The 13,143-nt window shown below is 31.7% G+C and overlaps 1 protein-coding gene across 1 annotated transcript; it reads left to right on the forward strand.

Annotated features, from left to right (window-relative positions):
* Positions 1 to 6,281: 6,281 nt before the first annotated feature.
* On the forward strand, positions 6,282 to 11,991 carry LOC110997361 (membrane-associated progesterone receptor component 1). Its single transcript, XM_022265495.2, has 3 exons — positions 6,282 to 6,606; positions 10,171 to 10,320; positions 11,829 to 11,991. The coding sequence occupies exons 1-3, from the start codon at positions 6,327 to 6,329 to the stop codon at positions 11,915 to 11,917; spliced, it is 519 nt and encodes a 172-aa protein (XP_022121187.2). The 5' UTR covers positions 6,282 to 6,326; the 3' UTR covers positions 11,918 to 11,991.
* Positions 11,992 to 13,143: the final 1,152 nt, after the last annotated feature.

Here is a 13,143-nt window from a genome sequence, read left to right on the forward strand (position 1 = left end):
ATTTTTTTCAGTGAATGACATAGGCTTTATATTTTATACGCGAACGAAACCTGCTATGTTTTTATATACAACGTGTGAACGTTTTTCTTGAGTGTATTTAGTATCAGCATTGCACTCGTGCGAAGTGGGGGCGGGTCGCTAGTATCTTATAAATCATTTCTGTTGGCTTGACTCCTTTTTCTTTTTGAAAACAGAAATTATCCGTTTCTATTTCTTCTTCTTGCTCTCCAACTAAAGGTCGGCGTCTGTCAACGTCCAAAATGTCTCCCTGTTAATTGCCAATCTAAACAATTGTTACACTCACTTGACCCCCATCTGAGATGTTCCGTTGGTAAGTGGAGATTTTACGCCTACCAGCTTTGTATTATCCTGCAATTTTGCTCATCATTATGGTCTTCAAAAGTCCATATTGCTGTATGTTACGGAGGAAGAAGCCAAGGTCAATCTTTCTCTATTTCATCGTACGGACAAATTCTAAATTAGTCTCCATATCTCAAGCAGATAAATAAAAAGATTCAACATACATCATTCGTATCTTTATTCCTTTTATTTGTTTGGTTTTAGCTTGCGTATCTAAACATAGGTACTACTAATGTAACAGCTTGCACTTAATGAGCCGGATTTAGTCTTCCGCGGACCCCATCACCTTCAATAAGCGAGACACTGTCTCTCTTTAACAGCCTCGGCCAGGAAGCACAAAAGCCTTGCAAGGTCTAGTCAACCCCAATGACCATGTATAGTGGTGTCGTAATACATTAGTAATACATTAGAAGGTATAGGCTCTATAAAACTTCCGAATAATAATACAAAGTATTGACAATTTTATACAAAAACAGCTGATCTGCAACACGCAGTCTCAAGTATCTTTATTTAAAAAGAACTCTAGTCTATCGTGGCATTAATTAAGGTTTTTTAATTGTTTCTTATGCTTATTGGGACAGTAATGGTGATCCTATAGATACCAATACGTGACAGAAAGGCAGACAGGAATTATAAATATCGAATTCCTCATCTGGATTAATTAAATATGTGGGTGTTTTATACGCTGCGTATTCAGTCAATTAATTAAGGATTGCCAGCGTTCCCATATACGAATATAGTGCATTCAACAAATTGAACGGATATGAAGGGTTATATTGAAGTGATTAATGATGTCATTAACATTTTTGACTTTTTTTACTTGGAGTTTGTCGTGATTTTCGGTTGAGAAGTGGGATAAATATTTAATTTCTCTAGTGAAACACTTATAGTAAGTGGAAAATGTTTGAACGCCTAAGACTGTGTTAAATATTAAAAAAAACTATGCTGATATATGGAGGTAATATAAATATTTAATACATTTGCTTTTGCTTTGTTTCTCCAGTTTTAAATCTTACATGTGCTCGTTTTCCTAAGATTTTTTTTTGTTTATCATACAATATAATCTATACTAATCCTAGCTGCCGCCGCGAACTTCGTTTCTCCTTAATTTGATTTTTCTTAGCCTATCTTGGTGTATACTGTAAATACACCAACATGGATTAATTTGCTATGGTTTTACTTTTATAGGTTATTCTGTGAATTTTTCTGTACATAAACCTCAGAGTTGAAGTCATAATTAAATAATAGAAAATACTGGTTGATCGTACAGGGGTGAAAATTAAGGGTGATATGTATTTTTGTATGCTGTATAAATAAATAAAAAGTGTAAAATATAAAAATTATTGGCCTGAACACCCCGTATCGCTTAGGGTTTCGAAAGATAGATAGTTGCCGATTATCAGACCTAGTGAATATGGATGATAAATTTCATAAGAATCGGTCGAGCCGTTACGGAGGAGTATGCGAACTAGAATTGTGACACGAGAATTTTATACATATAGAGATCATAATGAGGAGACATTGTGTTTTGTTAGTAATGTCTTCACACTAAAACAACCAGGCCGATTTTAAAAATTATATCACCTTTGGAAATCTGCATCTTCACTGACTGACGTGGTTTTAATACATTTTCAAAAAATAGGGATCCCAAACAAAAGTAGTAAAGTAAAACGTCTAATAATAATTGAAGTAATCAAAAACTAAGAAAACAAATTAAAATATCGAGATCGGTATCTACCCGAGTGAAACCGTGTGGCTTTGCTAGTACTACATAAATATAAAAAGCTGTTGGTGCATAGCATAACTCTTGGTTTAGAAAGTTTACCCAGTTTATTAGCCGGTATTTTCTAGGCTAATACTGCGATGTTTGAATCATTACTTTAATTCCGAACCGAAAAAATGTTCGTGATACGTGGGTAAACTAGTTGAAGTTGAACAAAGCCTAAAGAAACCATTTTGTATATTATTTGAATACATAAATAAAACCTTCGCCTTCTAAATTCAATTTTATTCCTCTGTTCGAGCAGCCGAATAATTGCATACAGATAAACATACGTAGTCTAAGAACTTATGACCTTTTGACCGTTGACCTTTTGAATTATTTCAAAATCTTACGTGGAATTGACGTCAACGAGACCCTTTTCAATAAAACATTTTACATTAAAATGCAAACTGTTGATCTTATCTCTTTGTTTGGTTGAATGTTTTTTACCTTTACATTATCTCGTTTGCAGTTGTTTAAAAAAAATAGAGCAGTGTTGGCTTGCAGCTTGAGCGTGACACTCTCTACAATGAGGTCGTAGATTCAAATGCCAGCGGTGCACCAGTTGACTTTTCTCTCGTAGTACGTGTTTAAAACTCGCCCATACATCATCATGAAAACATGGTGAGTAAACTGACATGCCATATACCCGAAAAATTTAATTGTTTTTTATACTACCATATCGATACCTCCTAAGTATAATGAGTCAACTGACATTTTAGTAATTTTACAGGAGAGCCATTTTAAGGCAAATCGTTTATATTTTTGTGAAATCAAACTAATTCAGAATAAATTTAATGTTTTTATAATAAAGATTGAAAGCTCTTCCTTTGGTATAACATGAGTTTGCTGATTTTTGTTCTTAAATGCTATTTTATGTACATGACTTAGTATACACGGGCGGGACTCAATAGTAAAATGGTTTAACTACCAGTTATATTCATGTACGTTGTACATCAAAATCTATAGTTTACACCAACATTTTGTGGAATATGATTATCATTTAATTATTATCATCTTACTTTTGGTTAGTTTCGGGGTTTTTCGTCTCACTTAATAATAAAATATTGAAATTACATCACTTGACTCATTATACTAGGAAAGTTATTAGCTATGTTAGAATTTTAAACCTCAACGTATACTGGACTAATATAATTAATCGAGGCTTTTTAATTACTAATTTTATTTCTAATACCCTACGAAATTAATAAAAGCTAGGAAGAAGTAGACTCATTAACAAAAACAACGCATTTTAAGAATTATAATGTATTTTTAGTTATAACTATTTCAATTTTTAACCTTTTTGTTAATATTATTTAGCCTTACTAAATGCTACAAGTTTAACAATGCAACTAAAACAAATTATCAATGTAGTATCATTAAAGTTTCATAATAAGTAAAAAACATCAATAAAAATAATAGGAACTAAACATAGTAACTTACGTTAAACAATATTATTAAAAATAATATAAATGTATAACAAAAATATATAAAAAGTTTAGGACGCTCAAAGGATAGCTTTACACCTTATGGTTTATTATCAAAATAAATGAAAATTTTAAAGATTTAACGTATAAAAAATCAGTCTGAATCACTGTCATCTGCTCCATTAGAGTTTTTTGAAATCAAATTATTAAAAAAACAAATGATACTCCTTAGGAATCACCAGTGTCTTACAAAGATCCATGAAGTGTTTGTACTTATTTTGGTAAATAGGAATGGGTCTAATAAGCTAAAGAAATATTATCTATGTTAAAATTCAACTCTCTTCGATTTGGTGTAGCTTTAGGTTTTTTTACACAATCTATCTACTTGTAAGCATCATCTTGGTAACTTGTTTTATAAAATGTCCTAAATGGATTTTCTGCTTTAACAACTACTTCCGTGACTTTGTTTCAAGGCATTTTAGATCCATCATTAGTAGTTGTCCAATTGTTTATAAGTCCTTACTTTGATTTAAAGTCTTTTATTAAATACTGAGACACTTCAATAACTTTGTATGGTTTTTCGTCGGATATGGCAAATCTAAAAGCTGTATACCATTGATAAGGCGTATAAAGCATTTTTTCTTTTGTCTGTGTTTCAATTAAAGCATGTATACTGTCGCCTTCATTTTGGGTGTGACCCACTATTAGAAAGCGATGGCTAATATATATGTATACAGAACTTCGAACTAGCTAACAGATACATTAAGAAAACAATCCTATTTCTATATTGGCTTCCACGGTTGTCTGACCGAAACCAGTAATCTTTGACACCTTCACCCACCGTATCTTCTATAAACTGTTGATGCCATGAAAAACAATAACCTTGTCGAGATTCCAGACTAAATATCGTGAGAAGATAAGTTTCCGTTTATAATAAAAAGTACTAACGTTCCCGTGAGGTACATTAAGACACTTTCGATGATCAAATGCTGCTGTATCTTTTGTTTTCTAGCTTTCTCTTTTTCTTTTAAATGCTCTTCATGCTTTTATTTATCTGTCTGGGTAACTTGCTTGTTATTTTCATAAATGTGACATTGTTCACAAACACCTTTTTGGGTTTATGAAAACCTATATTGATATTTGTATTAACTGATATTTCTTGATACTGTCTCACGGTAGTCGCTTTAGAAGATTTCCCAAGAACATAGTCTTGCAAACCGATATTTTTGTAGTCTCAATATTATCTCCTTGACTGCTTTGAAGAAACTTATGAAAGGAGCATATTAACTTAAGTTGCATGCGCCCTGGCTGTCATTCATCGTATACTAAGCCAAAATAAACATGTATCAATGCGTCCCTTTTCACGCCCCGCGAATACTGATTCAACGTTATTTGGATCAGTATACAATGTACGATTTTAACAGATGTTGAAATTGATTTAGTATACGTGAAATTATCTCGGTAACTATAGTTCTTTTTAAAAAAAATTTAACACTAACGTGAAGATCATGGTTAATTATGTACGTTTATATAAAAAAAAACAAATACCTAAATTTGTTAGTTGACTCAGTATACTTAGGAGGTATCGATATACTTTGTACATATACATCCTCAGATAAGAGGTAGATGAGAAAAATCAGTATCCTTACTTTGGAAAGCCGATGTGAGAGTATTAGCTAGTCACAGTAGAAATCGCCTCCGTGCCTTGATCGTTAATGTATGTAGCGGGGACCTGAAGGTCCAGTGTTTGATTATCTGTTGACTTGACATATGTTGAATCAACTCCTATGGGCAGTGGATCTCTAGACTTATTGAAATGCGTTATTCAATTACTATACATCACCCCTGCATAAATATACACTACACTTTACAGCTGCCCGTGGACATTTTCGAACCGTCTCAGAGTCCTTCAATGAAACCTCGTTATAATTTTTAAAAGATTACAATCATACTTGTCCTTGTGACTATGGTAGTATAAATCTACAATAGAATTTTTTTTCCTCCTTTACATAAATACAAAATAAAAAGATAAAATATATTGTTACTCACAAAATGTATTGCTAAGCTGCGATACTGATATCGCAAAGTAATTGATATATTATTCATTTGCGTCGAAAGAACTGCCGGTTGCCGATGTTTAGACCTTTAACTGCTAAGTTTTAGAATTAATATTTTTTTTCAATAATTGAGTCCTTTAGGGCGATTAAAAATACGTCAGCTGTACAAGGTCAAGGTTAACGTTAGCAAAAGAGCTTAGCGTGAGTTTTTCTTCTTTACAGTATTAATGAAATTATTATAACAAGCGGCATATACATATGTCAAATGCCCTTATAACAATATCCTAAACCGCTCTTACAGCATGTAATGATAAATCGTACCTACGCTACCTATACCTATTAGCCTGTTTATCATACATCATATGTTTGTTTAAATAATCGAGATTACTATTTTTTTAACATTTTTAGTATGTTTAATCTAAATAAAATATATCAGAGTGTAATTTAAGTGTATAACATAAAACTAGTATTATTAATTTATTTATGTGTATTTAAATATTTTGTTTTTTAATTTTTCATTTTGATCAAGTGTTACGTAGTGTCACCTAATAAAGCCGTTATAAGTTAAAAAAAAGTATTTCAATGTGAGAAATTTACCTTTCTAAATGATTAGTTAGCTCTCAGACTACGTTGATACTCGACAATACAAACGCGATACGTGTTGACCTTCGCATGATAACTCAGTCCACTTCAACCGCTTGCAAAACGCACACGCTCAAAATGGCCGAAACGGACACATCTAGTTTTTGGGACGAATTAACGAGCCCCCTTAACCTGGTGCTCATATTTTTCATTGTGTACCTTTTGTATAAGATAATAAGGTCGCAATTCGAAACAATTGAGCCGGTGAATATCCCGCCGCCGATGCCGAAGCTACGGAAAGACATGACAGTTGCCGAGTTGAAAAAATACGACGGCACAAATGAAGATGGCAGAGTGTTATTAGCTGTTAATGCTATTATATTCGATGTAACTGCGGGAAAACGATTTTATGGACCAGGTAAGCTGTTTTCCTTATTACATCTGACTTGCGAAGCCAATGTTTGAGGTTAATTAAGAATATAGCCTCTTATTTTGTTCGTCACGGTTTCTTAGAATTATTCGTTATTTAATAAGAGTTTACACTAAAGAAACTTGTGGCATTCGAGAGCAATTTCAATGACCTATTTATTACAGTTGATGTATATAAATTGACTTGTGAATTTTAGTGTATTAGCAAGTATAGTACAAACCTAATGTGTGTGCATACTATACATTCTTTGTCTTGCGTTACATGCAGGTTTCTAAACGAACGCACAGTTGATATATCCTTCATTATATACAAAGAATAATATTTAATTCTTTTTACATTTAACTTACCATGCCAACGGACCATAACAAATTAAGCATCAAGCAACGGAAATTAGACAGAAAGTCTTAAGCAATGGTTGAAAGTTAAATGCACGCTTATGTAAGAATTAATATTCAACTTATAATACGTCACTTGTTTAGCATTGCATGACAGGTATTTTAAACGCAGGATGGCGCGACCTGAGTTTAATAACCGACGCGAGAACGATTGCATTATAAAATACTTCATTTCATTTGTTTTACATTTATTATCAGACTTAAATGAAGTATGGATACATTTTAGAATATCTGCTTATATACATAGAGACTTACCTCACTTAATAAAACATGTTTGGTCCACCTTGAAGGTGGTTCAAAACAATTGATGGCGTCATTGGTGAAAAGATGGATCTGGGTAGGAAGTGGGAACGAAAGACGGACATGGACAAGGACGCAATATTAAGATGAATTTTGTAATATTTAAACGCTTGCTGGACTGGATATTTTAATTTTACATTAACACCTCACACATATCTCGAGTTGTTATTGTACGAGAGACGCCAATTACAAATTAAAAACAAAACACGACCTTTTTTCGTCCTATGTATATTATGTTTACATTGCAAATATTTCTTCGTAATTGTCCCCAAACATTCAAGGTGCACTACGCATTTGAATGTTTTATCCTTTCAATTCCAAAGTCACGCACTTTGGAATTAAATGAACGTGACAAAACATTATTTGACCAAACGATTGTGATTTGAACCTTAAACATTTTTTTAAATTATTTATCATTATTAGAAAAAAATGATAGAGTGGAAAATTGATGACTAATGACGCGTTGTCAAAAATATTGCAAATCATTGCTTGATTTAAAGTGGTATTATTATTTTTGATGGAAATTTTAAATTTAATCTGCCTTGGACGCGACTCTAAAATATGCATCTTTATATCTTAAACAGCCCGAATTAGGTTCGTTATAGAGGATTTCTTAGGAACTAGCTGGAAAAAATAATTCGTAAAGCGTAATGCGATCCTTTCCCAGGGCTTGGGCAAATTGGCAAAACTGTGTTAAGTTAATATGAAGCGACTTCTTTTGTACATAGCTAATCAATAAGTTAGTTACAGAAGAGCCGGGTCAAGATTAGAAACAAGCAGTTGGCTCTAAACAAGAGCAGACACGATAGTTAAGCTTTCAATACTTTTACTCCAATGTATTTCTTTAGTCAAACAGACAACAATCCCCAAAAATGAGTTGTAGTAGTTGTACTACGCGACCTCCAGGTCAGGAAAATTGATTGTCCAAACCGATATTGTGGGAACGATGCATATAGAAAAGTCAGGATTGGTAACGCTGTTGGTATTCGCTATTAAAGAATAGAGGGTTTCATTTAAGTCAATAACTGCTAATCCAGGTGGACCTGGAGCAGCCAGAAGACTCTTAATTACACGTTTAATTTTTCGAGCTGCCAAAGAGTCGCGTATTAAAACGAATATTTAATGTTTGTTTTATTTATTCTTTAAATATGGTGTTTTATAGAAATTTAAACGTTACCTTGAATTTATAATATATTAAGGTAATTACGACTAATTTTATACGTTTCAATTATTGTAATCGTCGTCTATTTTTGAAACAATTTCGGTGACATAAAGTTTTTTGTATGTTTAGTATCGATTTATTATAAATAAACTTTATCTCGGTGTTATCATTATCTGTATAAAAAATCTGAGTAAGAAGGTTTGATATGTGGAAAACAACTATTCAGTTGTTATTGTATATTCATAACCTATTTCAATTCGCACAAAATTGTTTTCCTTGCTTCAGCACAAGGGCTTTGGCCTAGCGTAAGCCGATACGAAACACCGGTGTTTAATACTTTTATCCAAATATGATTGCATAATAACTCTATAGACTATAGAGTAACACCTGCGTAATCCCTATACATACAAAGAGATTATATATAATTGTCTCCCTGAATTACATATATTCGCTAGTTTGTAGTTCTACGAATTTTTCATAATTTTAACCGACTGAATTCTGCATAAATTATCTTATAATTTTAAGGTATTGACATGGATATAATATTTTTAACTCAACTACATTATAAAGTTAATTGTTACGGTAATTTCATTTATCCTTGTAGCAAAAATATTATAAAAACTTAAATTATTCAGTGTGTTCATCTGACCTTGTTCCAATGTTAGGAACACTTTATTTAGAGAAATAAATTGACGAACATATAATATGACTGCATGAACAGTCATAATATATGAATATATATTTTAAACCGTTACATTTATACATGTATGTACTGTAAAAACAAAGGCTAAAAATACAACTTTCTTGATAAGTATCCAATATTGTAATATTATATGCATACAACACATCGCTCAGTCATTCTTTAGAAAATATGTATAAATATTTATATAGTTTAAATTTTCAATTTATTGACTCTCGTACTATAAAACATTAAACTTAATTAATATTACGTAAACTCAAAACTCATTGCTAACTAGTGCTGTCCCTCTCGCACAACTCCGTCAAGTGGGGTCAAAGTCGAGTTATATTTACTCAATGATACCAGACGCGTTCCAGAATGTATTGCTTAAGGAAATTAACAAAAACACCAAAAAATTGTAAAAAAATATAAGTTGCATAACATTAACTCAGATTTTTTGCTAACAAGGTAACTCAGAACTCTTAGAGTATATATCTCGCTCTTTAAAAAAAACACATATTTTCTAATCAAATGTTCTCTTTTATAATAGGAATGTTACTAAGGTAATCACAAAACAATTGAATTCGCTTATCTATCCACGACGCCATCAACCAAAGTTATAATAATTTTATTATACAATACTAAACTCATTATAAATACTAAAATGAGAAAAACTTCTTGCATGATAGAAAGTAAGCATGGATATCAAACCAATAAAATAGATTAGAAGATTAAGAATTTGTATTTCACTTACAATTTTTAAATATGCATTTTACCTATTACGATCCGAATTTAGGAGAAACGAAATATTTTAAAGAACGTTCTAGATCCACTATAAAAAAATATATATCTATATTGTATTCAAACAAACTTAAGACATATTTTAACATATACATATTCTTGTACAATTAATAAGGAAAATGATTCAAAGTATTTTAAATAGACAGTTCGTGAGTCATAACTTATTAATAGAAGTACCTACGTTCAGATTCTTAAATATGCTTGGTTTTTTTCAGGAGGTCCATACGCTGCGTTTGCAGGACGTGATGCCACACGTGGTCTTGCCACTGGTCAGGTAGCTGGATCCGATAACGAATACGATGATATCAGCGATCTAGGAGCTGATGAAATTGCATCAGCAAAGGAATGGGAAGACCAATTCAGGGGTAATACAGCATTACTTTATATTAAAAAGTCAAATCAAATCAAAATTTATTTATTCAGTTCAGATGCGACTTAAGGCATGCTTATGAATGTCAAAAACGTTACAAAATTCGCGAAAGAGCAAAACTACGCCATCCGTTCGCAAGACTACCAGGAGGTCTTGTTCTGAGAAGAACGGGCAAGAAACTCAGCAAGTTTTATCCTCCAGTCAGACTGAAATATCAAACAATTCTTAAGAAAGGATTGTCTATCAACTTTACATTCTAAATAGATAATTTGTTCATTCCAAAATATAACATAAACTGAAAATGTGCAATAATATCGGCCATTATAACAATTACAGGAGAAAATATATCATGTCATGATATCATATTATATACAATTAATGAAAAATTACCGTAATATATTTTTTGAATAAAATAATATAATAATAATAATTCCTGTAATTGTTTTTGGGTCATATTTAGTAATTAAATATGCTTCCAGTGTATAATTGAGCTAGATAGCACCGAAGCCTTGCAAATGCAAAGAGATTAAAATTGCTTCAAAATTCAATAATCATTTATTCATATAGGTAACAAAATGCTTATAATTTTAAATTTACTGCCAGTTCTCAAATCATGGGCGTAGAATATTGAAGAACTTAGAGAAGAACTGGCTATCAACTCCCCGCCACTCCATATTGTCTTGTTTTAAAGCCTAAGTTTTGTACGAAATATCTATTATTTAAAGAATGTTGTTATTTATTAAATGACTCAAAATAAAAATTAAAACACATTTTAAGTAAAACTAAAAATTATTTTTAAAGTAAAAAAAAAGGGGTTTGTGTAACTTAATTAAATCGACTGGCTAGGTATTTTCTTAGTGCAAAGTTAAGAATTTTGTCGGTGAAAGCAAATTATAGTTCAGAAAGCCTTCCCCAGCCCCAAAAATCGTAATACACCAATACTGATTTACTTAAACAGTTTCATACAAATGTATACGTTTATCACATCGTGATCAATTTTACGTTTTACGATAATGACCAACAACTTACGGTCCCGATATAGTGATAAGAGTGACAGTTAGTGATTGTATAGTTCTGAAGTCAAATGCTATGTACTTATAATACTATTTTGTAAAGGACCAATTTATATTAAAACCTGGAAACCCTTTCAAACGCTTTGGATTGATTAATTGCAGAATAATACTAACATTATTTTTGCAAATTCTTCTCTTCCGTTCTACGCCTTTGATTTGAGAATTGGCAGTAAATGTTAAATTAGAAGCATTAAATGTATATTTCTTTTTTGACGTCTATAAGTGTACATTGTTGTTTGTGTGTATTATTATATGAATAAATGATTTTTGACTTTTGACTTTTTGATTAGCGTTTTTTCACGTTGCCAAATGATTCAAGCATACTTTTATGACTAATCCGCTGGGGCGGTGAATCTCTACTTATAAAAAAAACCTTTAAACCTTTACAGTACTGTAAAGAATGAAATTAATAAACATATATTGTTTTCAGAAAAGTATCACATAGTTGGGAAACTGTTGAAGCCTGGTGAAACACCAACTAATTACGACGAAGAGACTGATGACAAGAAATCACAGTAGTTTTATTATAATTGTGATATTATTTGGGTAATGTTATTTTTGTTTGTATTGTAAAATAAACCATTTATATTGTTTGTTGGAATATTATTGTTTAATTCTTTAAGCTGGGATAAAATATATACAGGTCTATTTATATAAGCAACATTTATAGAATCTTAATGAAGCAATTTGAATTTATTCAGAGTGAATATTTTTTTAGACCGTTTTCATATATATATTTTTTTTTATATGAAAGAAAATGTTATTTACATAAAGACTTTAGATAACAGCTTTGTGTCTAAGAGTCGCTTGGAGAAGGAATCGCTCTCAGCTAATGCCGGTTTACAGTGCACTCAAAACATTGAAAGAGTCAAATTTTACCGCCAAGTATGACTTTGGTATGTAAAACCGTTGAATAAGATATCCAAACGGTAGTCATATTTTGCTGTATGTGCCGATTTCAATAGAGCAATAAGCAAACGGGCTGTATATAATGCTCCCGCCCATGGCCACTCAATTAGTTCGCGAGTACGACGCCGGCCTGTGTGTTGGTTCCGAAATACCTCGACGACCAAACATACTAGTTCCAAAATACCTCGACGGGTAGCGGCAAAATGATGCCGTGATGATGAGTGGAATTTCATATTCTGTCTTGACTTCCCATAAAGAAACTCAGCTGGAGGTACAATCCAACAAACTTCTATATACACTCTCCACGGTTTAATGCGATACAAGATACAGAGATTCCCGACATCTCTACGCAACGCCAAGGGATCAAGCCGTTCGATTAATATAAAATATATTTGTATGATATATAAAATCTTGCTTCTGCTCTTAGCAATTCTCTTTCCCCAGTGAATAAAAAACGTCATACATTAAATAACTTTTACCCACAGCGTTGTGAAAATTTTGTTTTTTGTATGAAATTGTGTAAAACTTTTAATAGTTTGGAATGTTGAAATAAATTGTGAAGTTAAGAAACTGTTTACCATTTGCTTTTCTTTGTTAAATATGAAAACAGCTAGTTGTTATAAGTTTAATAATACAAAGGGTCTACAACCTTGTCAGATAAAACATAAAATCAAAAACATTTTTATGAGCAAAATTTTAAATAACAAATAATACAATAGACTTAGTCGAGTTAAATCTTATCAATAAGTAGGTATGAAGGAATCCGCTTAGAGAAAATAGTTTTGTTTAATTAAAAAAAAAATATATTAAGAAAATTATTGCAGGAAGCCTTCGCA

Source organism: Pieris rapae, chromosome 18 (assembly GCF_905147795.1).
Source record: "Pieris rapae chromosome 18, ilPieRapa1.1, whole genome shotgun sequence".
In the NCBI taxonomy this organism is placed as follows: domain Eukaryota; kingdom Metazoa; phylum Arthropoda; class Insecta; order Lepidoptera; family Pieridae; genus Pieris; species Pieris rapae.